The sequence below is a fragment of the Somniosus microcephalus genome, unplaced genomic scaffold (genome assembly GCF_052327205.1).
Source record: "Somniosus microcephalus isolate GS21.2 unplaced genomic scaffold, FLI_Smic_1.0 scaffold175, whole genome shotgun sequence".
In the NCBI taxonomy this organism is placed as follows: Eukaryota; Metazoa; Chordata; class Chondrichthyes; order Squaliformes; family Somniosidae; genus Somniosus; species Somniosus microcephalus.
Window position 1 is genome coordinate 27,480 of NW_028225362.1, and position 26,765 is coordinate 54,244.

At 51.1% G+C, this 26,765-nt stretch overlaps 1 protein-coding gene across 1 annotated transcript in view; it reads left to right on the forward strand.

Moving 5' to 3' along the window:
• Positions 1-26,765, forward strand: part of LOC147082100 (fer-1-like protein 6) — a 199,852-nt gene that overhangs the window by 26,967 nt on the left and 146,120 nt on the right. Inside the window, exons 8-9 of the mRNA XM_085980446.1 lie at positions 17,256-17,372; positions 24,907-25,059. Coding sequence (XP_085836572.1) covers positions 17,256-17,372; positions 24,907-25,059 — 270 coding nt within the window. The remainder of the gene's footprint in view (positions 1-17,255; positions 17,373-24,906; positions 25,060-26,765) is intronic.

The window sequence follows — 26,765 nt, forward strand, 5'->3', positions numbered from 1 at the left end:
AAACAGTCACAATCTTTATTAAAATAACACAATGAAACGAAGAAACAATCTTTATTAAAAATAACAAACAACGACCATCACGTTTAAGTGATGCGACGCAAAACTCAAACGGGTGTCTCTTCTTCCCTTCTTCCACCCGGGCATAATGTTCCTTCCACACCTTTTTAGGTTTAAACTCTAATCTGGAACCCTTTCTCCTACACTGGATGCACACCAGGTAAAGAACTATCCCTAACTGACACACCACCAGGATGTGGGATGCCATACGGATCCAGGATGGGACCTCTATATTTTCAAAAACGTCCCACCAGGGTGGGGTCGTAATATCTAAAATGTCGGCCCCTATCTGGACAGTCTTCTGTTCCAGGGTATAGAAGTGTTTTTGTGACACTAAAACTGCTTTTAGCAATTTAGTGAGGTGTTCTGGGAGAGGGGGAATCTGATAACCGAAATGCGCAACATATTTCTGCAGGTGGGTGAAATTCTCTTTCACAGTGAGGTGAACAGTGGAGGGTTCAGGAATGGGGACAATTCGTAGTTGTGCCACTTGAACTTCTGCCTCGGGTTTGAAACAGAAACTGCTGTCACTCACTGCACACCAGCTATGCTGTCCATACTGGTAGTGAGGCATTCCTGTGGTGACACAATATGTCCCACCTCCTATATATGCTACCTGGGGGGGAACATGGCCTTGTGCCATTGCCTCCATGGTGCAATTTATAGGTTTCGCGCCAGCAGCTCTGAACCCGCACTGTGGTTTGGAATAGGCATTCAAGTGCTGGGGACACAGGATTATGTGCACTCCCCGGCTACGGCACCCCGAGAGGTTAGTGCCCGTCATAGCATGCTCCCACTTTATGACGTAGGGCGGGACCGCTGTAAAACGAATGTGTGCACCCCCCTGAATGACCCCAATGTTCTCCACCCTGTACACCGGCGCGGGTCGGGCCGTCCCGCCCATGACCAGCATTCTGACTACTAGCCCCATGACGGTGTGGTTGGACCGCCCACAGTCCACCGGGACTGGGTAGGCCTCAGAAGCTGGCACGGGCTTAATGCATTCTCAAAAGGGTGGAGGGCTGCGAGGTGTTTGTTGCTGATCCAGGAGGGGACTAAACCTTGCTTTAAATCCTCCAGATTGCTGCGGCCCTCGCCCAGCAACCATGCCCCATACAGCACACACACTTCATTCTGCGCAGCTTGGTCAGAAGCGTTTCTGTCCTCCCTAATGAGCACATTAACCGTTTTGGCATGTTCCTCCAGCTCCGCTATGATCTCCTTTAAGTGGAGTGTCATGGCCTGGTCCTCATGCAACTCGGAACCCACCACCTCATTCTCATTGATTAATATTTTCTTTAATTGCGTTTTTAAACCATTAATCTGGGTCTGCAGCTCGATGTCATCTAAGCTGTTGATGACAGAAGACCCCGTGTTAAAACCAGTTAAAACATTGTTAAAAGCATCCCTTCTTTGTCTCCCAATCCCGTCCAAAAGCTCATGGGTGTATAGTCTGGTTCTGTCAATGTCTGAAAAATCAAACTCATAGAATATACGGAACATATCTTTTAAGAGGGCTTGATACAACTGCGCGGTCTCTGTGGGGCACCATGCGGGTAGGTGTACCTCGGTGAGGTTTAAAATCACGGAGGCTACCGCGTAGTGCACCCTTTGATACAGCACCTGGTCTGTAGGTACTAGCACCAAGCTGTTCCCTGGTCCCTTGGTCGTGGCGGGGCATCCCTCTACTATCGTCCGTGACATCGTGGGCAGGGGCTGTCGGGGGCGGGTCACTAGTTCAGTGGCATTAACTGAGATTGGGGAGTATGGGATTGCGCATGCGTCCAGGCAAGACTCCCAGTCCATCCCCCTCCCGTTATCTTGCCACTGGCTGCGGAAAATGATGGAAATGCCTGTGGGGCAGGCCTTCTCTGATCCCTACATACAGACATAGATCCCCTGATCCGGTTCCCACCATTTATCCCAGCACACACTTAACCCCCCGTGGGTCCCTGTGATAGTCCGATGAGTGTTGTTCCCCAACCGTTCCCACTCAACTCTGGGGTTCCCCATGCCTTTACTTAGTTTCCTGAGCCACCACCACCTATCCAGGGGAACGTGTCCCTTGCATGTTAAACATATCCTTTTGCCCACGGTGACGCTAATCCTGGGAGCGACGATCCGTATCCTGGGGCACAGGAGGGAGGCCTCCTCGTAGGTGAACCCAGTCTGGCTGGAGTACTGGGACGAATTGGATCCCAGCCACCCCGGCCACGTCCCCTCGTGGAAGTAAGCGGTTGTCTCCTCCGCTTCCCGTACGCCGCTACCGTCGACTGCCACCGGCGCCCTGTTCCCCGAGCGCCCGAAGATGTGGTGGTCCTCGACGTCCCCTCTCCTACCGATCCTCAGCCCGAGCAGGACGAGCAGGATTACGCCTCCGTACATTCTGAAATTTCCTGTAATAGACATAAAGGCATCTAGCCAGGTTCCCTGGAGACTCGTTGGCTCGGGTGACGTATGGTCGGGTCCCGCGACCTCGACTCACACGGACAATACTCTGAGACGGCTTCATACTTAAATCGAACCTAACTGTTCCTTACTTAGAATTAAATTAAAATAGCCTAACTTAACACTATAAACTTAAACTACTAAAACCATATTCATCTGTCGCCCGTCTCCGAGCGGCCAGCCTAATTCCTGCCTGGGCTGTTGCAGGCTGCTCCCTGCGGCGTGGCTGCACTGACTTGCACTTCTGGTCCCTTGCAGTCTGTAGCTGCTAGCTGGGGACCTTTGTCTTCCGACTTCTCTTTAACTCGGGAGGTTGCCCTTTCAAACTGGGGAGCCGGCGACCATGCCTTCCTAGGCTGGGGTGTCCGAGGAGACCTCCTAGGAAGTGCTACTGGTGGGGCTACCCTGGTGAGCAGACCTTTTGCTCGGACCGCATTCCTCGCTGGCTGGGGATCTTCTCCCTGGGGTCCCTCCCCTCCCAAACCTGAACTGGGGACCGGTAATCTCCCGCCGTCGGCTGCCGGTGGCTAAGGGTCTCCACCTCCAGGTTCAAAACCTGGGACGGGGGCAGGGCCATCTGGCTCGGGCTCCTCCTCCTCGGAATCCCAAAGGAGGGGGGGAGTGGTCTGAACAAGGTGCTGGGGGACTCCTCCCTTGACACACACGACTGCGCCTGCGTGTGCAGCCAGTGTGTGTGCGCGCCCGCTGCGGGCTGAGGATTTCTAACCTCGGGTTGGATCCCAGCTGCCTGCTTCTTCGCCTCCGGCTTAAACAGCTTACACTGGTTGATATGGAACCATTTTGTGCACCGGGGCAATTTCACTGCATACACCATGGGGCTGGCTTTATCTACTACTAGCTGGGGAGCCCCGCGTTGCGAGGGCAATTTTGGGGCGCTTGGTCTCCTTGCCCCTGTGTGTCCCCCCTCTCCCTGTCATGTCATCTCCCTGTCCTATCCCTCCCTCCCCTCCCCTCCTCTCCCTCCCCTCCTCTCCCCTCCTCTCCCTCCCCTCCTCTCCCCCCCCTCCCCTGTCTCCCTCCCTCCCCCGCTCCCCCACTCCCCTCTGTCCCTCTCTCCGGCCCCTCCCCCTGCCTAGCGCCTGAGGTCCGGAGCTGAGGTCCCCCGCGTATCGCGCGGCTGATGGACGGCCGCTGTGGGCGGGCGGGCGGCGCATGCGCAGTCAGTGCGGGCGGCGCATGCGCTATAGGGTTCCATGTACAATGGCTCTAAACTCCCCACTCGGGCGTAGTTCCTAACCATTACTTGGTCCCCTATCTCCCATTGGTGACTTTTGTTAGGCTTGAGCAGCAACCGGTTATTCCGGTGCTGCTTCCCCATGCTACCTGCTGCCTGCTCGTAAATCTGCTTCAGGCGCTCGAGGAGTGTTCGGGCGAATTTATCCCGATATACCTCCCGAAGCTGCCCTTCGGTAAGAACTGGGGCTAGGACATGGGTGGGGGTCCGCATAACCCTGCCAGTCATTAACTCGTACGGGGAATACTCTGTACTTTTGGACTGACTGGCCCGGATCCCCATGAGGACTAGAGGCAGGACCTCCACCCATTTTTGGGGTGAGTCCACTGTCTCTTTCTTCAGCTTTTCTTTTACGGTGCGGTTCATGCGCTCCACAATCCCTGAGGACTGTGGATTGTGAGCTACGTGCCACTTCCCCTTGATGCCGAGCAGCATAAGGGTGTTCTGCATGACTTGGCCGGTGAAGTGGCTTCCCTGGTCGGACTCCACAAACTGGGGTAGCCCCCACTGCGAGAACATCTCCCGTACCAAGATCCTTGCAGTGCCCAGTGCTGTGGCTGTTCTACAGGGGATGGCTTCTACCCACTTGGAAAACACGTCCACCAGGACGAGGCAGTATTTGTAGCCTCCCTGGGCGGTGGACAGGGGCCCGATGTAGTCGATCAACTGGATCGACTGCCATGGTCCCTCCACCCTCCTAACGTGTCCCATGGGCACCTTCCTTCTGTGGGGGTCGGGGTTGTTTGCAGCGCACACAAGACAGCTAGCACAGAACTCGCGGACGTCTTCCCGGAGTCCCGGCCACCATCCCGCCTGTTCCATCCGTTGCCAGGTGGTCTCAGGCCCGGGGTGTCCTGCTCCCGGACCCTCATGGGCCAGTTGAAGGAACTCCCTCCGGTGCTGCTGGGGTACTACCCACTGTTCTTCTTTGAACAGCACGCCTTCCCTTATGGAGAGGGCCACTGTGCCGTAAGGGCCTTCTAACTTCCTGACCTCCATTACTGCACTAATGACAGTTTTCAGGACAGGGTCCTGGGCTTGGACCATTTTAAGATCCGGGGCTAATGCTACTCCTAAGCTCCTCTGGGTCCCATCTCTGCCTCTAACTGCCGCCACGGGCCCGGACCCATAGGGGTCCCAGAAAGTGTCGATGCGGGCACCCTCCTTGGCCAGCGTGTCAGCTTGCTGGTTACCCTGGCCGCGGGGTTCTGTGGAGGAGTGGGCCTTCACTTTGTGGATGAAGATCTCGCCTTCCTCCCCCACGGCTGCCAGGATTTTCTCCAGCAGGGGTTTTACTGTTAAGGGTCTCCCGTCGGCGGAGGTATACCCGCGGCGAGACCAAATGGCCAGGTATTCCATGCACGAATTGCAAGTGAACATGCTGTCCGAGCAAATCGTGTACTGGGTAGGGAAGATTTCGGGGTGGGTCACGACGTACACCACCGCGGACAGCTCCGCCTGCTGGACGCTCATGGTACTGGGGAGCTGGATCGCCAGGGCAATGTTTGCCGTTGGGTCATAAACTCCACACCCTGTGAGTCGTTCGCCAGCAGATACCATGCTGGAACCATCTACATAGATCTCGCGGCCTGTGGGATGCATCCTGGCCCGTAAACCTATGTTCACCTCCCATACCCCTTCTATGGAACACCGATGGGCTGTTCCAGGATATACCATATTGGCCGCGAGCTTTGGCTCGCAAAGGCCCCTCACCTTCAGATCCATCTGCGAGAGGAGGAGGGTCCAGCGCGCAATGCGGGCACTGCTGACTGTCCCATCTTTAATCCTCCCGTCCAGAAGCATCTGGTGGGTGTATGATGTGTGAGGAGGGTGATGGGAGAGGTGTTGAGTCTGTGGTTTCAATTGCAGTTATACTGAATAACAGGACACAGACTACAGAAGTAAGTAAACAGGTCTTTAGTGATTGAGGGTCAGGGCTGAACTGGGATACACTTTGCTCCGCAGGGTTTATATACCGGTGTGGTCACCACCAGTACTACAATGTACAGGAGCCATCAAAAAGTAGTCCATCACCTTAAGGTGGTACAGGTTACATACACTACAATTCCTCCCCTTTTTAGCTTAACAGTGTACACCCCAAATTAAACATTACATGGATAACATATATACAATTTACACACAAAACTGTTCAAAGATTCAGTCTCTGAGGAGGCCTCCTGATCCGGGCCGGATAATGCCTTTCAGGGGTCTCTGGTTCTCGTTGCTGGGGTGACTCATCCACTTGATCTCCTATGGATTGAACATCATCAGGTACGTTCGAGTCTGAGGTAGATGCTACAGGCTCAATAAGTTCTTCAGCTGGTGTCTCTGCCGTAGACATGGGGTCGACCCTTGTTCTCGATTCCACAAGTTGGTCAGCATGACGTCGTATTACGTTCTCTCCAACGTCTACCGTGTACATCAAGGGTCCTTGTCGTGCACGAATTGTTCCCGGTTGCCATTTATCATCCCTATAGTCCCTGGCCAACACTGGTTGTCCTATTTCGAAACTACGAGTGGCCTTGTTATTTACATGCTGGAATTGCTTGTTTTCGACTTCCCTTCGCACATTGGGTTTTAACAAATCCAACCGGGACCGCAACCTTCTGTTATAGAACATTATGGCAGGGCTTTGATTTGTCACTGCATGCGTGGCGTTTCGATATGCCATCAGGAAATTGTCCACCTTGTGTTGTAGTGGAATATGGTCTTCACTCATGGCCTTTATCGCCTTTTTGAACGTTTGTACAAATCTCTCGGCCAACCCATTTGTAGCCGGATGATATGGGGCAGATGTATAGTGTTTCACCCCATTCTTTTTCATGAATTTCTGGAATTCTTCTGACACGAACTGTGGTCCGTTGTCTGAACATATTTGCTCCGGCAACCTATTCCTTGCAAATATGGTTCTTAGAACTGCGATCGTCTTCTCAGAGGTAGTGGTCGACATCTTAATCACTTCTGGCCATTTAGAATGTGCATCTACTGCTATCAAAAACATGGAATCCATGAATGGACCTGCAAAGTCGATATGCACACGTTGCCATGGGGCTGAAGGCCATTCCCACGGATGCAGCGGCAATTGGAGGTGCGTTTTGAACTTTTTGGCACCCTGAGCAGCTTTTAGTCAGATCCTCTATTTGTTTGTCGATACCTGGCCACCACACATAAGCCCTAGCAAGGCTTTTCATCTTGACTCCCCCCAGATGACCTTCGTGCAATTCTTTCAGAACTCTCTCTCTTAATTTCAGAGGAATAATCACCCTTGTTCCATACATCAATGTTCCTTGACATACGGACAGCTGTTCTCGTCTGGCTGAGAATGCTGGTAACAGTAGTTTGCCATGTGCTGGCCATCCCTTCACTGTCAAGTCGTAGACCCGAGACAGTGTCGGGTCATTTCGGGTCTCTCTCTCAATACCCGCATTGGTGACTGGTAAGCATTCGATGATGGTCGAGTGAAATATCTCGACAGGGTCAACTGCCGGTGCCTCTTCCGCTGTAGGTAGTGGCAGGCACGACAGCCCATCAGCATTACCATGTTGCTTTGTACCTTTGAATTCAATATCATATTGATGTGCCCCTAGGAAAAGGGACCATCTCTGAAGCCTCTGCGCCGTCATTACCGGAACACCCTTCTTAGGGTTGAAAATGGAAACCAACGGCTGGTGATCTGTCAGCAGCGTAAACTTTTGGCCTTGCAGGTAATGGTTAAATTTCGTAACTCCCCACACGAGGCTCAGAGCCTCCCTATCTATCTGAGCATAGTTGCGCTCAGCGGAGGTCAATGATCTGGATGCGAAAGCGACTGGCCTTTCCGGGCCATCTGGAAACTTATGTGAGAGCACTGCCCCGATACCATATGGAGAAGCATCACAAGCTAAGCGAATAGGCAGCGTTGGGTTAAAGTGAGCCAACACTTCCTTAGAGGTGATCAGTGCCTTGCTCTTGAAAAGCCCGCTTACAATCATCGCTCCACTTCCATGGTATTCCCATTTGCAAAAGAGTGTTTAGCGGGTGTAACACCGTGGATATATTTGGAAGAAACTTGTGGTAATAGTTAACCAACCCGAGGAACGACCTCAACTGGGATACATTTTCCGGTGCAGGAGCTTTTACAACAGCTTCGATCTTGTCAAGTGACTTATGGTGGCCGCAGTACGAGATTCGCTTTTGAAAGAACTCGCATTTCTGGCGATTAACTCTGAGCCCATATTCTTTCAATCTGATGAGCACCTGCTCCAAATTCGCGAGGTGATCCTTATCGTTATCTCCTGTAATCAGGATGTCATCCAGGTAGCATTGTGTGCCTGGAATTCCCTGCAATACCTGCTCCATGGCCCTTTGCCAAATCGCTGGAGCTGATGCCACTCCAAAAACCAGTCTATTATACCGATATAAGCCCTTATGCGTGTTGATCGTGAGATACTGACGTGACGCGTCATCAACTTCCATCTGTAGGTACGCCTGCGCCAGGTCTATCTTAGTGAAGTGTTTCCCGCCAGACAGCAAAGCGAAGATATCTTCAATCCGCGAAAGCGGATATTGCACCGTGTGAAGAACCGGATTAACAGTGATCTTGAAATCGCCACAGATGCGAACCTTCCCAGGTTCCCCCGGCTTGTTGCTCAACGAATGCTTCATGACAGGAACAATGGGTGTAGCCCATTCGCTCCAGTCCACCTTGGACAGTACCCCTGAACGTTCTAGCCCTTCCAGCTCTGCTTCCACAGCAGGTCGTATCGCATAAGGCACCGGTCTGGCTTTGAAAAATTTTGGGTTTGCATGTTCTTCAACCTTGATGGTTGCCGTAATTCCTTTCAGTGTTCCAAGTCCCTGTTGGAACACCTCCTTAGCATCGTCTAAGATTTTGGACAGTCGTTTAGGTTTGACGTCGTCCTCCTTACAGGCATCTACAGTCAGTGCTTGTATGGAATGCCAGTCCACATTTATTCTCCGGATCCATTCCCGTCCCAGTAGTGGCGGACCTCCATCAGGTAACACATACAAGTCCATTTTCTGACTTTCTTTACCATTGTAGACCACGTTTACTTTTATCTTTCCTTTGGGGTATACTATTTGCCCCGTGTACGTTTTCAATACAATCTCCGTATCCCTCAGGGGAATGTGCGAGAATAACCTTTTGTAATCATGCTTATTCATGACCGTTAATGCCGACCCAGTGTCCAATTCCATCTTCACTTGGACTCCTGCAATCTGAAGCATGACCCAGATAGTTTGGTGGTCTGCTGTGTTACCCACATTCTGTATTTTCAGACAACCCAGTTGCTTACTGCTGGAGTCTGAATCCGTCTTTTGTTCATCCGAACTGTTCTCTGTCACCTTGTGTACTTTTTTGTACTTCTGCTGCGGTGACTTCTTGCAGCTGGTCTTCTTTCTGGACCGGCATACTCTCGCTATGTGACCAAGTTTGCCACATTGCCTGCGTTCTTTATCTTTGAACCAGCACTGGTTCTGGTCATGCATTGTCCTTCCACAACGATAGCACTTTACTGTGCCCAATGCCATTTCATTGGTGCTGAATTCCAATGGCCTTTGCTGTATCTCTGCAGCGCCCCGTGCTGCTGCCTCGTGGGATGCTGCAATGCTGAAAGCTTTGTCCAGCGTAAGGTCCTTTTCCTCTAGCAGTCGCTTCTGGGTTCCTTCCCTTAGGAGCCCACACACAAACTTATCTCTCAGTGCGTCTGCTAGTCCTGTTCCGAACTGGCAGTACTTTGATAACTTGCGCAGTTCTGTTAGGAATTCAGCGTTGCTTTCTGCTTTAAGTTGAATTCTTTTGTAGAATTTAAATCGTTCCGCTATCAGCAGCGGCATGGGGTTTAAATGCTCCTGCAGGATAGTAACAATATCCGCAAAACTCTTTCCTACCAGTTTGTCTGGTGTTACAAGGTTCCTTAATAACCCGTACGTCTTCGCACCCATTGAGTTTAATAGGGTTAGTGCTTTCTTATCATCCGGTACCTCATTCGTTGTACAGTAAACTTCGATGCGTTCCACATAAGTGGCCCAATCTTCCACATCGTTATCAAAAGTAGTGATGTTACCCGTTTTTGGCATCCTTGCTGAGTTTCTCCTTCCCCTTTGGATATTATTATTATTATTTTAATTTTTTTTCCAAGATGGCGGCTTTTCCCGCGCTTGGCGGCTTTTCCCGCGCTTGTCTTCTTCCCCCGCCGACTCAAAATGGCGATTTCCACGCTGTTGCCGTCCACGCCTCCCAGCGGTCCTTTTATTTTCCTCTGCGTTGCTGCTCTTGTTCCCCCGCCGCTCCCGCGGTCCTTGTGGCCATAAACGCTTTTCTGGCTGCTGCGCGTCTCTGCCCGATTGCAGTCCGGCCCCTGACACCGGCTGCGGTCGTGTTCTCCGCCCTTTTCGTCGTTTTCCCTCCCCTTCTCCCACTGACAACTCGGCCGACTTCCCCCCCGTGCCACTCGATCGGGCTTACCCGCCGCTGTCATAGAAGGGATGCTCACGGATGCTTGACTTCGTGCTCAGCAAACCAACCCGGGCTTCCGATGGCCTCCTGTGCGATGCAGGATGTTGAGGGCGGATGCCCTTTTTCGACGCCCGTTTCTGAGGACGAAGCTTCCTTTGATGCAAAACTGCCGCAAGGTAAGATCAGACTCGTCACCACTGTTGAGTCTGTGGTTTCAATTGCAGTTATACTGAATAACAGGACACAGACTACAGAAGTAAGTAAACAGGTCTTTAGTGATTGAGGGTCAGGGCTGAACTGGGATACACTTTGCTCCGCAGGGTTTATATACCGGTGTGGTCACCACCGGTACTACAATGTACAGGAGCCATCAAAAAGTAGTCCATCACCTTAAGGTATCCTCTTAAGGTGGTACAGGTTACATACACTACAAGAGGTGCCTGTGAAGATCGAGGATCTTTTCACAGCCCAATACGTGGCCAAAAGGTGCCGTTCGCAAATTGAGTAGCTCCTCTCCACATCAGTGAGTACTCTGGAGGAGTAGACCACGGGTCTTAGCCTGCCGTGCCGCTCCTGGAGCAGCACAGCACTGAGACTATCCCCGCTGGCCGCTACCTCCAAGATGAACTCCTTCCCCCCATCGATGGCTCCCAGGGCTGGTGCGGTCTGCAGGTCCCCCTTGAACTGGACAAATGCTGCCTGGCACCCCTCATCCCAACACCACTCCACTCCCTTGTGTAGGAGTCGGAGTAGAGGGGCTGCTGTGGCTGCATAATCTTTAATGAAGTCTCTGCAGTACCCCGTTAGCCCTAGGAATGACCTCACACCTCTCACTGTGTTGGGGACCGGTAGCTCTTGAACCGCTTCCCTCCTCGCCTTGTCTATGGCTCTCTCTCCGGCGCGGACGGTCAGGCCCAGGAATTTAACTTCCCGCTGGCTGATCTGCGCCTTTTTCGGGTTCACTTTGAACCCCTTACACTGTAGCAGCTCCAGCAGTTCGGCCAGCAGCGGGCCGTGCTCCCCGACTGAGTCGGTAAACAAAAGCAGGTCATCCACATACTGCACTAACTGGGTGGGCTGACTAAATTCTTTTAAACTATCCGCCATGGAAGATGCTGGGGCTGTTATGAAAGCCTTGTGGCAAGCAGTTCCAAGTGTACTGTTGCCCTTTAAAAGTAAAGGCAAATTTGTACTGGTCCTCCCGCCTTCAAGGGATGGACCAAAACCCATTTGAAATATCCCGCACCGTGAATGTGGTCGCAGATGCTGGAATACTTCCGATGAGGTTGGCAACTGCTGCCATTGTGGGGGCACACGCGGGGATATTGCTGTTGAGCACCCGATAATCCACCGTGGCTCTCCATGAATTGTCCGGTTTCTTAACCGGCCAAAGCGGAGAATTAACATGGGTGGCTATGGGCCTCAACACTCCCTGCTGTACTAAAGAGGACATGGCTGCTTCCATGTTGGCCTCTGCTTCTCGGGGGAAGCTATGCTGCTTCTGGGGCCGGGCCATGGGGTCCCCGTCTACTCTGACCTCAAACCCGGTGACCCTCCCGCAGTCGTGTTTGTGCATGGCAAACGCAGCCAGGTGGGCTTGCACGAATGCCTGGAATTCCCTCGGGACACCATCGACCATGAGCCCGAGGTTGTAACCCTCTTTCGGCTTCACAGTACACAGGGTCCCCTTCCCTTCCTTTCCTGGGATGACTACCACACTGCCCTCCTTACCCGTGTCGGCTCCCCAGAGGCAATGATTGCGGAGATCCACGAGGATCCCGTGGCCCACGATAAAGTCGGCCCCTAGGATCCCTTTGCCTCCCTCCGCTTCCCACCTCACCAGGACGCACGTCCACTTGGTCTGGAGCATGCCCAGCCGGATTGAGAGCGGCTTGGAGTGCGCTTCCGCCTGTTCCTTGCCTGTGAAGCCCGATAGGACGTATGGAACCCCGCTAGGCAGAGGTGAGGTGGTGGGGTTAGCTGCGTGGATCACGGTGCACGATGCTCCTGTATCCAGCAGATAAGTCCCTTTAACCTTCTCTACCTCCATCTGCATGAGCGGTCTCTTCCATCCGTCATACCGGAGATCACACAGGTGGACAGGCTGCGTGGGCTCCAGTCATTGCGGGGAGTCAGATGGGGCTGAGGGAACTACAACACCGGTGGTGGCAGCTATTTTCCCCTGGCTGGCCAGGAGGAGAGACCGTAGGGACTGTATCGACTCCAGGAGTGGCTCGATCGCAGCGGGAGGGATACCTGGCCCTGCCTTTTGGGCTGGGGCTGGTGAATTCCTCCCCTTATTCTCCTTCCAGGGATTCTTACAATCCTTTCGCCAGTGGCCGTCCTTCCCGCACCCGTAACAGTTCAGCTTATTCTGGGAGGGACGGTTTCCCTCCTGGTGCCACTCTTTCTTATTCTGGCCCCCAGGTTTAACCTCATCGACTTTCCCCTTGGGTTGGGGCGTCTCGATACCCCTTATATTTTTAAATGCTATCGTGAGCTGGCGGATCACCATTTCCTCAGTGGTCTGGGGGCTACGGGGGTCAAACCAGGCCGCAGCCTGGGCTCGGATTTGGGGCAGGCAGTTTGTCATTAGACAACGGAGCCAGTGGGCCTATTGGCCTTGGTCCATCAACGTTCGTGCCGGCGTTCCCGGGCACGCCCTCCGGTAGACTGGCCACAGCCTGTCTGCGAACGCCTGCGGGGACTCCCCTGGGAGCTGTGCTGTACTGTTCTTTCTACACGGGCGAACGGGCTGCCGTCATTCATACCCATGGCCTCCAATATCTCATCTCTTAAGTCATCGTATCCCTTCTGCCCCTTCTTACATTCATCTGATAGGGTCTGGAGGAGTTTACCCTCCAGAGAAAACAGCAGCATTTTGGCTTGCTCTGCATCATCGCAGTCATTAACGCAAGCTGCCTGTTCTATCTCTCTAAAATGCAGTGAGGGGTCTCCCTTTTCGGAGAGCTTGGGGATGTGACTAACCATGGCCCTGAGTTGCTGGGTGCCATGCGGTACCACAAACTGGTTTTGGATGGCTCCTTGTTCGTCGTCCTCGCCGGGCGGGCCGTACTTCCGTTGTCGGAGGGGGTACACCGGTCCCGGTCCCGGCCTATCTAGCGGGGGCTGCTGTACCTCCCCTACCACTTCATCTTCCACCCCCCTATGCTGCCAGACCTCCTGAAAGCTCGGAGCTATGGGTGGTGGCCGTGAAACCTCTGGTTCCCTTGCTGGCTCATCTCTTTGCGCTGCCTGTGGGACCGTTCTGCTTGGGTTGCCGGTAAAGTCCGACTGGCCTGCCTTTGGGCTGATAAGGCATATCATCCCCTTAGCCCTCGCTAAAGCCATACTCAAGGTTTCTATCTCTTCCCTACAGGGGCCATGATCTGCTTCCTCAAAGCCTCGGTCGCAAGCCAGCCTATATGCTGCCTTTACTTCTTTAACCTTCTCCTCCTGTTCCCTTATCTCTTGGGTTAGGCGGGCAATTGTGTCCTGTAACCTTATCTCACTACCTCTTGCCTCTCTGACCTGGAACTCCAAACACTCCACCTTGTACCTTGCGCTACCTTTGATTTCGGCGGTCTGGCATTCCAGGCGCTCTATTTTTGCTCTTGTATTATTCTTAACTTCAGCGACCCGGCTCTCCAGGCGCTCTATTTTTGCTCTTGTATTATTCTTAACTTCAGCGACCCGGCTCTCCAGGCGCTCTATTTTTGCCTGGTGTTCTTTTGCCGTCTGCACTCTTTCTTGGTTTAGTGCCTGAAGCGCCACTATCAATTTCTCCTCTGCTAAAGCCTTATCCTGTATCTCTATCTCCTTGTGCTGGATTTCTAGGGCCGATTTCTTAAGCTTGGCAGCCTGTGCTGCTACAACTCCGTCCAACAGTAGGACCTGTTTCTTGGACTGGGCTGGCCCCCATCAAAGAACCTGTTGGACAAAGGAGAGCAGTTGCAGAACCGGCAGGAACCAATTACCGGCCATCCAAGTCGATGGGCCAAGATCGATACCGTTTGTTTAATTCCAGCCCGCTCAAATCAGACAAAAGAATGAGCTGATTGAGCGTAGAGATAAGGGCTACCGAGGGGGTTATAACTAGCCTCTCGAGAAGCCATTCGCTCTCTCTCGCCTCGCCTCCTGCGCCCTGCCTCACCATCAACCAAGGAAGAAGACCATCGAAGGAGAGCCCGTCCAGAGAGGTAGGATACCCTGTCAGAGACCTTTTAATTACTGGGGTATGTCTACCTGGACAGTGAAGTCTATGCAACAGCGGGACCACGTGACATCGGCAGGCAACAGGGCAAAGGGGCAAGGCTTTTCTTTCAACATCTCAGACCGGTGAGCATTATACTTCAGACCTATCGCAAGATAATCTAGCTAGGTGTAGAGGGTGGGAGTTAAGGGGATTGCTGAATTGTCATTTTAGCCATTTTCCCTCGATGTGCCGTTTCTCCTCCCCTGTTAAGTGTAAGTGTACTGCATTCATATCATCCTTTTGTATAGTATTGTTATCTTATTTTCTCTGTTAATAAATTTTGGTTTTCTTTGTACCAAACCACTGGTCTGCTCGTTTGTCTATATCGCTATCTGCCAATAAGTCCGGGGATCAGAACTAAGGGGTGAGCGATCCGAACCGCTTAGAGATAAGGCAGCCGGAGACATAACCGACTGGCCAAAGCAAGTAGCAAAACCCCCTACAATGGAGTTCCCAGAAAGATGGGCACGGATTTGGGAGGCGACAACACGTTCAAGGACTTTGGAGAGGAAAGGGAGTTTGGAGGTGGGGCGGCAGATTTGAAGGAGAGGGGACAGTACCTGAGGAGAGAAAACTGTTAACACTGTCAGCTAACATGGGAGCCAGAAAAGGAAGTTGGGTGGTCAGCAGTTTAGTGGGAATAGGGTTGAGGGAGCGGGAACTGGGTCTCATGGACAAGATGAGCACGGAGAGGTCATGAGGGGAGATCGGAGAGAAACTGGAGAAAGATGCAAATTCAGGGCTAGGGCAGGCGATCCTTAGAGGAAGCTTAGTCCGGTGGGCTAGGGGAAGGGAGGGAAGTGGCAATAACAGCTGATTGGATGGTCTCAGTCTTAGAGACAAAGAAGTCCATGAACTCCTTGCACTTGTTGTTGGAGGTGAGGGTGGAGGAGACGGGAGATTTTTATAACTAATAAATGGAAATGTTCAAAGAAAATTTAAAAAACATATAATTCTTTTAACGCCCCTATGATGTTTCTCCAGGGTTGCTCGCAGTAGAGTCCAGGAGATGAATCTTTAATTCCTGGTGACTCCAAGACAATCCTGGAGGGTTGGCGACCCTACTTGTATGTCACAGGACCCCGCCCGACTTGCCTATTGAAAGGGGCCTACTGCCGGAAACAGGCAGGAGCTTCAGCCACTCGGCAGTAGGCCCTTTCACAAATGGTGATAGCCAAAGTGTCGCCGGGATTGGGGCGGTAAGTCTACCGACCCCATTTTGAGGCTGTTCCATCCGCGATATCACTGACTAGGCCAAGTTAAAATCGCCTCCAAAGGAAGAAAGTCCAAATGCCTGACCAATAAAAAGTGAAGGACATGTACAGTAGGTTCCAAAGTATCATGTAGCCTGACTCACCAATGTAGATACGCTTAAATTAAATATATAATACATTTCTTTTTATATTGTTGGTCTCGAACAAGAAAACAAGTTACTGATCTGGAGCGTTTAAGTTGCTCCTTTTGATTGCTTTTGGTATTTTGGCAGGCCCTTTTTTGTACACAGAAGCTCATAAACATAATCTTGTAAAGGCAAGTTTAAAATAAGGGGAGGGCAATCTCTAAAGGCGATGGTTTCAGGATTGAATCAAACATTAACAATAGTGCTCCATGGTTGTCACAACATGAGCCTGGAAATTACTGTGATCAAGCATTTAAAATAAATGGGTTTAATGTCTCTGCTACAATAGTAGAGGGAGGAATTTGGTACAAGCACATTAAGCATTCAAATGATAGCATTGCTTACAGTAATTTCCAGGTGATAGTAATTTTTTTATATAACCAAAGTAGGGCTAAAGAAATCCACCAGTCAAAACATTTTGTCATTTTCACATTGGAAGTCCAATTGAGGAACCCCCAAAAAATCTCACAAATAAGACATCAGACTAGATTTGACACCTCTCAACATGTTATCTGTGGTGAATATTTGTCAAAACCTCTTTGTCTGCACAAGTTTTTAAATAACAGCTGCATCCCTGGATAACAAAGAATAAAATGCAGAAATTTAATGGAAACTGTGAGATTCTCTGTCTGGCTATTTCTCTATCTGCCTATGTCCCTTGGCATTTAACTCCAATCAAGACCAGTCAAATGGGATTCTTTCCAGGGTGTTCAGTCTTTCTTGTAGCTATTTCTTTTTTTGAGGGAAAGGCTAGATTTTGTACTGAGTAAAATGATAATGTCATTACTGGGGAGTGGATCATTTTTTCAGGTTTGTCACTCAGTATCAACCTCAGGTACACTCAGATGCAGCTTGAAACATCCTTTACTCTGTCCCAACAGACTGCTAACCTCAAAAAAGCACCTGCTGCCAAACCAAGCTAAATTTTCCATTTCCCACACTAGCCATCCTTTTGGTCTGTTTGAAAGAGAGCGCCAATTTGTGCCAACAGATGGGCTCTTTGCTCCTATGGGCTGATGCCCACAAAGAGTTGGGATGAGACTGTTCAAGTTATTCTATGCTGGAACGTTATAACCAGCAGAAAGAGGAGACTTTCATCCCATCAATCTGCATTGGATCCCAGGTTCATTCAATCCGTCTTATCTGATTTAAGCCAGGGCAGTGCTGTTGGACTATGGAAGAGAGAAAAAAAGGGTCCCCTCTCCAGATTGCTGGTGTGCGCGTGTGCATGTACGTGTGCGTGTGCGTGTACGTGTGCATGTACAATTTCATGTTTCACCGTAGCCTGTTAACAATAAACTGGAAAACCAAATAAAAATGCTGTTTGACAAACTGTCAGGTACATTTTCCACTGTTATCATCTCGGTCATTTTCTGTATTCTAGGAACTAATGTCCAACGAAGCCAGTCTAACGGTTCAGGGAAAGAAGAAAATGTCAGTGAGTGAGCGGTTGCGTGCAATTCAGAGCTGCATCCAAAAGCTGCGATTCCTTGTTGATGAGGTATAATATAGTAAAGAAGTATTTCATTACAATCCAGCATTAGTTTTTCAACCTGAGTGTTAAACCTAATGACATGGCAACAAACTGATCTGTTTTAATATTCATATTGTTTGTTTTTCCCTAACCCCTGAAGGAACAATCCTCAATTTATCACTTGAATGCGGGTCAAGAAGGCCATGACATAGAACACCAAATGAATCATAGAAAATCATAGAAATTTACAGCACAGAAGGAAGCCATTCGGCCCACCCTGTCTGTGCCGGCCGAACAAGGTCTATCCAGCCTAATCCCACTTTCCCACTCTTGGTCCGTTGCCCTGTAGGTTACGGCACTTCAAGTGCATATCCAAGTACTTTTTAAATGTGATGAGGGTTTCTGCTTCTACCACCCACTCAGGCAGTGAGTCCAGACCCCCACCACCCTCTGGGTGAAAAAAGTTCTCCTCAACTCCCCTCTAATCCTTCTACCAATTACTTTAAATCTGTGCCCCCTGGTTATTGACCTCTGTGTTCAGGGAAATAGGTCCTTCCTATCCACTCTATCCAAGCCCCTCATACTTTTATACACCTCAATCAAATCTCCCCTCAGCCTCCTCTGTTTCAAAGAAAACAACCCCAGCCTCTCCAATCTTTCCTCATAGCTAAAATTCTCCAGTCCTGGCAACATCCTCGTAAATCTTCTCTGTACCTCCTCTAGTGCAATCACATCCTTCCTGCAATGCTTTGGAGTGAGTTGTAAGCCTGGAGTTCAGTCAAAGGGCTTTAGTGATAAAACAAACCACGACAATGACACATTAGTTGTTTATGAATGTCAGCAGAAGCCCAAGATTGAATGAATCATGGAATGATACAGCACAGAAGGAGGTCATTCGGCCCATTGTGCTGGTGCTGGTTCTTTGAAAGAGCTATCCAATTAGTCCCACTCCCCTGCTCTTTCCCCATAGCGCTGTCATTTTGTTTCCCATCAAGTATTTATCCAAGAGAACAGTTGCTACTCTCCCTAGTATCTGTGATTTGTTTTAACAACGCATACTGAAGTTATTTTTACACTGAAGTTTTTCAGGTATTGAATTCGATAGGTTGGAGAGCCCTAGACTGATGAATTAGTACTCAAATATAGTGTTATGGTCACGGATGTCCACGTGACAAATGTAAGGGACTCCAGTAATTCAAGTTACAGAACATGGACATTTATTTAACTGTTGTTTAACATTTCCAACCCAAACAAAATATAACACAATGATGGGTAAACCCAGATAATCCCCTTATGTAGCATTGTAGCTATAAAATAAAGGGTGATTCAGGAAAGAGTGTAATTGTGTTGTACTTAGCACTCTCACCTCTGGGTCAGAAAGTTGTGGGATCAAGGTCCTTTACAGGACTTTATTTAGGTTGTCACTTCAGTGCAGTACTGAGGGAGTGCTGCACTGTTGGAAGTACTGTTTTTCAGATGAGATGTTAAACCAAGGTCATGTCGCCTTGTTCTGGTACTTCAACTGGACGTAATAGATTCCAAGGGACTAATCGAAGAAGAGCAAGAGTTCTCCTCGTGTCCTGGCCAACACATCTCCTTCAACCATCACCATAAAAAACAGACTAACTGGTTGATATACCTATCAATTCATCCAATGAAAAGCGACGAGTTAAGATAGTAACTATAGGTTTTTATTGGCTAAATAACAGAGCCCACCCTCGTGGGTGATCGGGTCCAACAAGGAGGAATACCAGCCAGTCGACCACCTTTATACCTGGACAAGCAGGCGGAGTCATGGGCGGAGTCAGCTGTGGTCAGCCCAGGTATAACAGCATGACAAGAGGTGACCTTGTGTAGTGATACAACAGTGTAAAAATACCTGTTTATACACTGTATGAATGGAACCGCGTTTATGTGTTCAACCATAAATGTATTTTGATGCTTTGGCAACATAAGATGTACCTTATCATGCCAATAAAGCGATTTGTATTGTATTGTAAACAGTGATAACCATAGTGTAACGATATAAACAGTGATAACCATAGTGTAACGATAGTGAACGATAAAAGTGGTTTACCACATTCACCCCTTGTTTAGATTTGAGTCCGGCAGGGTGAAGTGTGCTACCAGTTCGGGTATGTCAGTCTGTCCGGAGGCCTCGTAAGTCTCTCTGATCGGCGCAGCAGCGGCGGCGGTGATGCAGTATCCGATGTTAATGCTGGTGTCTGCGTGGTCGGCGAAGGCTCGTGGGGTTCCGGCATGCCGTCTACCTGGGGTGGATTTGGGGGGGTGGTGGGGGGTAACGGTGGTGTCTCAGGGGTGCCCGAGGGTGCAAGGTCTCGTAAGGAGACTGTGTCCTCCCGCCCGTCTGGGTATGCCACATAGGCGTACTGGGGGTTGGCGTGCAGGAGGTCCACCCTCTCGACCAGGGGGTCCGTTTTATGGGCCCTCACGTGCTTTCGCAGCAAGACGGGCCCCGGAGAAGTCAGCCATGTTGGTAGCGAGGTTCCAGTAGTCGACTTCCTGGGGAAAACAAACATTCGCTCATGGGGGGTGGCGTTAATGGCCGTGCAAAGCAGTGACCGGATGGAATGCAGCGCTGCCGGGAGGACTTCCTGCCAGCGAGAGGTTGGCAGGCCCTTAGACTTTAAGGCTAAGAGAACGGCCTTCCAGACAGTCGCGTTCTCTCTTTCCACCTGGCCGTTCCCTCGGGGGTTGTAGCTGGTGGTCCTGCTTGCAGCAATGCCTCTCGCTAGTAGGAACTGGCGAAGTTCCTCGCTCATGAAGGATGAGCCCCGGTCGCTATGTATATAGTTCGGGAACCCAAACAAGGCGAAGAGGTCGTTCAGGCATTTGATGACCGTGGTACTGGTCATGTCTGGGCAGGGGAAGGCAAAGGGGAAACGGGAGTACTCATCAATGATGTTGAGGAAGTACACATTACGGTCAGAGGACGGGAGGGGCCCCTTAAAATCGATGCTCAAGCGCTCGAAGGGGCGGGTGGCCTTGATCAGGCTTGCTCTGTCCGGCCTAAAGAAATGCGGTTTGCATTCGGCACAGGTTTGGCAGTTCCTGGTCATGGTCCTGACCTCCTCGATGGAGTAGGGCAGGTTGCGGGTCTTAATGAAGTGGTAAAGTCTGGTGACCCCGGGGTGGCAGAGGTCGTTGTGGAGGGTCTGCAGTCTATCAATTTGCGCGTTGGCGCATGTACTTCGTGATAGAGCATCTGGGGGTTCGTTCAGTTTACCAGGTCGGTACAAGATATCATAATCATAGGTGGAGAGCTCGATTCTCCACCTCAAGATCTTGTCGTTCTTGATTTTGCCCCTCAGCTTGTTATTAAACATAAAAGCGACTGAACGCTGGTCGGTGAGGAGGGTAAATCGTTTGCCTGCCAGGTAATGCCTCCAGCATCGTACTGCCTCCACGATCGCCTGGGCCTCCTTCTCGACCGACGAGTGTCGGATCTCAGGGCCCTGTAGGGTCCTTGAGAAGAAGGCCACAGGTCTCCCCGCCTGGTTAAGGGTTGCTGCTAGGGCGAAGTCGGATGCATCGCTCTCCACTTGGAAAGGGATAGACTCATCCACCGCGTGCATTGCGGCCTTAGCAATGTCTCCCTTTATGAGGGAGAAGGCTGCGCACGCTTCTGCCGTCAGGGGGAAGGAGGTGGACTTCATGAGGGGTCTGGCTTTGTCCGCATAATTCGGCACCCATTGGGCATAGTAGGCGAAGAGCCCCAGGGTTCTCTTCAGCGCCTTTGGACAGTGGGGGAGGGGTAGCTCCATGAGGGGGCGCATTCTTTCGGGGTCGGGGCCGATGACCCCGTTCTCTACTACGCAGCCGAGGATGGCGAGACGCGAGGTGTTAAACACACATTTCTCCTTATTGTAAGTGAGGTTCAGCCGTTCGGCCGTACGGAGGAATTTCTCCAGATTAACATCGTGGTCCTGCCGGTCGCGGCCGCAGATGGTGACGTTATCTAGATAAGGGAACGTGGCCTGCAGCCCGTTCTGGTCAACCATCCGGTCCATCTCCCTTTGGAAGACCGAAACCCCGTTGGTGACGCCGAAGGGAACCCTAAGGAAGTGGTAGAGGCGGCCATTCGCCTCGAAGGCGGTATACTGGCGGTCCTCAGGGCGGATAGGGAGTTGGTGATAGGCCGACTTAAGGTCGATGGTGGAGAATACCCGGTACTGTGCAATCTGATTGACCATATCAGATATGCGGGGAAGGGGGTATGCGTCCAGCTGGGTGTACCGGTTTATGGTTTGGCTGTAGTCGATGACCAGGCGGTTTTTATTGCCGGTCTTAACGACTACGACCTGGGCACGCCAGGGGCTGTTGCTCCTCTCGATGATGCCCTCCTTCAGGAGACGCTGCACCTCAGAGCTAATAAAAGCTCTGTCCCCGGCGCTGTACCGCCTGCTCTTGGTGGCGACGGGTTTACAGCCGCGGGTGAGGTTAGCGAACAGGGAAGGGGGCGGGACCTTGAGGGTGGATAGGCCGCAGGTGGTATGCGGTGGGCGGTTTAAAGGCTGCTGGTTGTCGACTGTGAGTGGGGGGAGGGGTCCACCGTATGCCAAATTGACACTTTGAAGGTGGGATTGGAAGTCCAGCCCTAGTAGGACGGCAGCGCAGAGCTGGGGCAGGACGAGGAGTTTAAAATTTTTATACTCCGTGCCCCTAACCGACAGGGTCACAACACAGTAGCCGCCGATGTCTGTAGAATGGGACCTCGACGCCATCGAGATCCGGTTGCGCGTTGGCCGGACAGTGAGGGAGTAGTGGCTCACCGTGTCTGGATGGATGAAACTCTCCGTGCTTCCGCTGTCGAACAGGCAGGTCGTGGCGTGGCCGTTTACTTTGATGTCCATCATGGACTTGGACAGGTGATGTGGGCGAGCTTGGTCCAGTGTGACGGAGGCTAGTGTATGGCTGAGCGAGCTGCTGTAGTCTGCGGGTGAGGCGGTGGTCGGGTCTGGAGGCAAGGTGGCGGTCGAGTGTGGTGGACAAAATGGCGGCGCCCACGAGGTTGAATAAAATGGCGGAGAAGATGGCCGCCCCCACAACTCACATGAGGCACTGCTGGTCTCGGTGGCCTTGATCAAAGATGGCCGCCCCCCACGACTCACACGAGGGGATACTGGCATCTGTGGCCTTGATGAAAGATGGCCGCCCCCACAACTCGCATGAGGCACTGCTGGTGTCTGTGGCTCTCCCCCTGCAGGCCTTAGCGAAGTGGCCTTTCTTGTGGCAATCGGAGCAAGTCGCGTTTCTTGCAGGGCAGCGCGTCCTCGGGTGTTTCGCCTGGCCACAGAAGAAGCAGCCGGCGGCCCGATCGCGGGGCTCCGATGTTGCAGCCGGTACCGGGGGTGGCGGTCCCGATCGGTTCTGGGACGCCGACGCTGAGGTAGGTCCCAGAGGCGGCGGTGCGAGGGGTATTGCGGCCGGGGTCGGGCCGGAGTCCCAGGGTCGCGCAGCACAGTACCTGGAATACGTCTCGAGGTCCCGATGGGCCACTTCCAGAGAGCGAGCGAGGGCTGCAGTTGTATTCAGGTCGAGGTCCTTTGATTCGAGCAGTCTTTGCCGTGAGTAGTCGGACCGAAGGCCTTTCACGAAGGCATCGCGGATATTCCCTTCAGTATTTTCTGCAGCCGTTACAGCTTTAAAATCACAGTCCCTGCCGAGTGTTTGTAGCGCCCGTAAAAATTCATCTACAGACTCTCCTGGCTGTTGCGAGCGGGATCTTAGGAGATGTCTGGCATACATAGAGTTTACCGGGCTCCGGTACTGCTCTTTCAGCAGGTTGAGGGCGTCCTCGTATGTAGTAAGGTCCTGGATGATTGCAAATACTTTAGGGCTCACTTGGGCGGTCAGAACTCTTAGTTTGGATCCCGGAGGCACGCCGGATTCTCCCAGGTAGGATTCGAAACAGCTCAGCCAGTGTTTGAAGTCGAGGGCTGAGTTCGCTGCCTGTGGGTTTAGATCCAGGTACGGCGGTCGGAGGGCTCGCAGCCAGGCCGGCTGCTGTGGCTGTTGTAGCTGGCCGTTTGGCTGGTCGTTTGGCTGCTCCGATCCACTCATTTCAAAATTTAGCCAATAAAATTGATATACCTATCAACTCATCCAATGAAAAGCGACGAGTTAAGATAGTAACTATAGGTTTTTATTGGCTAAATAACAGAGCCCACCCTCGTGGGTGATCGGGTCCAACAAGGAGGAATACCAGCCAGTCGACCACCTTTATACCTGGGCAAGCAGGCGGAGTCATGGGCAGAGTCAGCTGTGGTCAGCCCAGGTATAACAGCGTGACAAGAGGTGACCTTGTGTAGTGATACAACAGTGTAAACAGTGATAACCATAGTGTAACGATATAAACAGTGATAACCATAGTGTAACGATAGTGAACGATAAAAGTGGTTTACCACACTGGTCAATCATGTCATTTGTTGTAATCAGACCTTGCTGTGCACTAATTGGTTGCCAGTTTTACCTCCAAAACAATGGTTACACTTAAAAATAAAATGTAATGGCTATGATGTGCTTTGGGATATCCTGAGGACTCAGTAGAATCATAGAATGATACAGCACAGAAGGAGGCCATTTGGACCATCGTGCCTCTTTGAAGGAGCTATCCAATTAGTCCCACTCCCCTGCTCTTTCCCCATAGCCCTGCCAATTACCCCCTTCAGGTATTTATTCAATTCCCTTTTGGAAGTTATTATTGAACCTGCTTCCATCGCCGTTTCAGGCAACGCATTCAAAATCACAGCAACTCGCTGCGTAAATGTTTTCCCCTCATGTCACCTCTGGTTCTTTTCCCAATTAACTTAAATCTCTGTCCTCTGGTTACCAACCCTTCTGCCACTGGAAACAGTTTCCCCCTATTTACTCTATCAATACCGTTCATGATTTATAACACTAAATAAATACAAGTTCCTTCTTCTTTCACTTTGGAATAAATATATAAAAACATTTTTAATTGATGAATTCTGCTGAGGCTAATTGCATCTCATTTGCCCAATTTCCAAATTTTCCAGGAAAGATAAGATATTTGTAATTGTGATGATCTGATTATCAATAAATTATGATACATTTTTGAATCAAAATCAAAATATCACATTGTTGATTGGACCAGTGGTGCAACTTATTATTATGCTATGCCCTAGGAGATCCAGGACTGCCTCTCATCAGTGAGTTACAAATCTTAGATCATCAGACATGGAACTGTGCTGTGTTGAGTTGCATCATTAATCAAGGAATTATCCTGGTTTGTAGATCGACTTAAGCACTCCCTAATTGCCGACAACATACTGGTGTTGGTGAAGGCCATCGAAGTAGCCATAGCAACCCATACAGCCTTTCACCCAGACTCCAAGGTGTATAGCCCAAAGGCAATGAAAAACAACACTTGAAGCTAAAAATATATCAAAGGACACAACCACAAATTGTGATGTTTCTGTTTGTTAAAATAAGTTTGCAGCATAACAGAACATGACTAAATGCAAAGCAGAGAAGTTTAAAAATCACACTATTGATTTACATTATTTTTATATTTCAGCCGCAACATACTATTCCAGATGTGTTCATTTGGATGCTCAGCAGCAACAAGAGAATTGCGTATGTACGGATTCCAGCTAAAGACATCCTGTATTCTGAGAAAGAGGACGAGAAAGGAAAGGATTGTGGGAAGATTAAGTCACTATTTCTTAAAGTAAAACATTTTTGATGTGCCTCAATAATTCCGAGACTCAATGTTAGCGAACAAAACAAGGCTTTTATTAACTTAGAAAGTAACATGTAAGAGAGAGGGGTATCTTCCTTCTGGAGACTGAGGCCAGACTGAGCTAGCTTACAAAAGGGGCCAGGTATGGGCGGAGCCCTACACACAGCACATTCCAGCACATTCCAATAAACAATACAATGAGGACTGGGGGAAGGGAAATGACACTGAAACCGACCACAGTCACAGGCAGTGATGAATGGAATATTTCATCACATTCACCCCTTCTATAGATTTAGTCTGTTCGGGGGTTTGATAGTCCTCTGCGACCGACGTGGCTGTTGTGGTGCCGCGGGTGTCGGCTGGGTGTCCCCGGTAGCCTCCTGGGTCTCTGCCGGGGGTGCCGCCAGGGTTGTTGAAGGGGTAGTTGGTGGGGGTGCCGTTGGTCGATGTTCTTCCGGGGGTGATGAAAGAGTAGTGGGTGGGTAAGAGTTGCTGTGATCGTTGTTGCTGCTATTGCCGTGGTTGTTGTCGATGCCGGCTGGGGCGACGTCTTTTATGGACACGGTGTCCTCCCTTCCGTTGGCGTGCCGGACATATGCGTATTGGGGGTTGGCGTGGAGTAGGTGTTCTGGCTCCACGAGAGGGTCCGTCTTGTGGCCCCTCACATGCCTTGGCACGAGTACCGGACCTGGGGTGGAGAGCCATGACGGCATGGATACGCCTGAGGTGGATTTCCGGGGAAAGACAAACATTCGTTCATGAGGCGTGGCATTAGTGGCCGTACACAATAGCGACCATATCGAATGGAGCACATCCGAGAGGGCTTCCTGCCAGCGGGAGATAGGGAGGCCCTTGGTCCTTAGAGCTAGAGTGACTGCTTTCCATACTGTCCCATTCTCTCGCTCCACTTGGCCGTTACCCCGGGGGTTGTAGCTGGTGGTACGGCTCGTGGCGATCCCCTTGGACAGCATGTACTGGCGTAGCTCTTCACTCATGAAGGACGCCCCCCTATCCGTATGGATGTAGCTCGGCATACCAAACAGGCAGAACAGGCTGTTGAGGCATTTAATGACCGTGGTGCTGGTCATGTCTGGGCAGGGGAAGGCGAATGGGAACCGGGAGTATTCGTCCACAATGTTCAGGAAGTAAACATTGCGGTCGACGGACGGGAGGGGGCCCTTGAAATCTAAGCTGAGCCGCTCAAAGGGCCGTGTAGCTTTGATTAAGTGGGCTCTATCTGGGCGGTAGAACCGAGGCTTGCACTCAGCGCAAGTGCGGCAGTTCCTGGTCAGAGACCGAACTTCCTCAATCGAGTAGGGTAAGTTACGGGACTTTATGAAGTGGAACAGCCGCGTGACCCCTGGGTGGCAGAGGTCGTTGTGGAGGGTCTGTAGCCGATCCCCGGTGGCGCTGGCACACATCCCTCGTGAGAGGGCGTCAGGGGATTCGTTAAGGGCCCCTGGCCGGTAAATGATGTCGTACTCGAAGGTGGAGAGCTCGATCCGCCACCTAAGAATCTTATCATTTTTAATCTTCCCCCTCTGTTTATTATTGAACATAAACGCTACCGACCGCTGGTCGGTAAGTAGGGTGAAGCGTTTGCCGGCTAGGTAGTGGCGCCAGTGGCGCACTGCCTCCCCGATGGCTTGGGCCTCCTTTTCCATGGAGGAGTGTCTGATCTCGGGCCCTTGGAG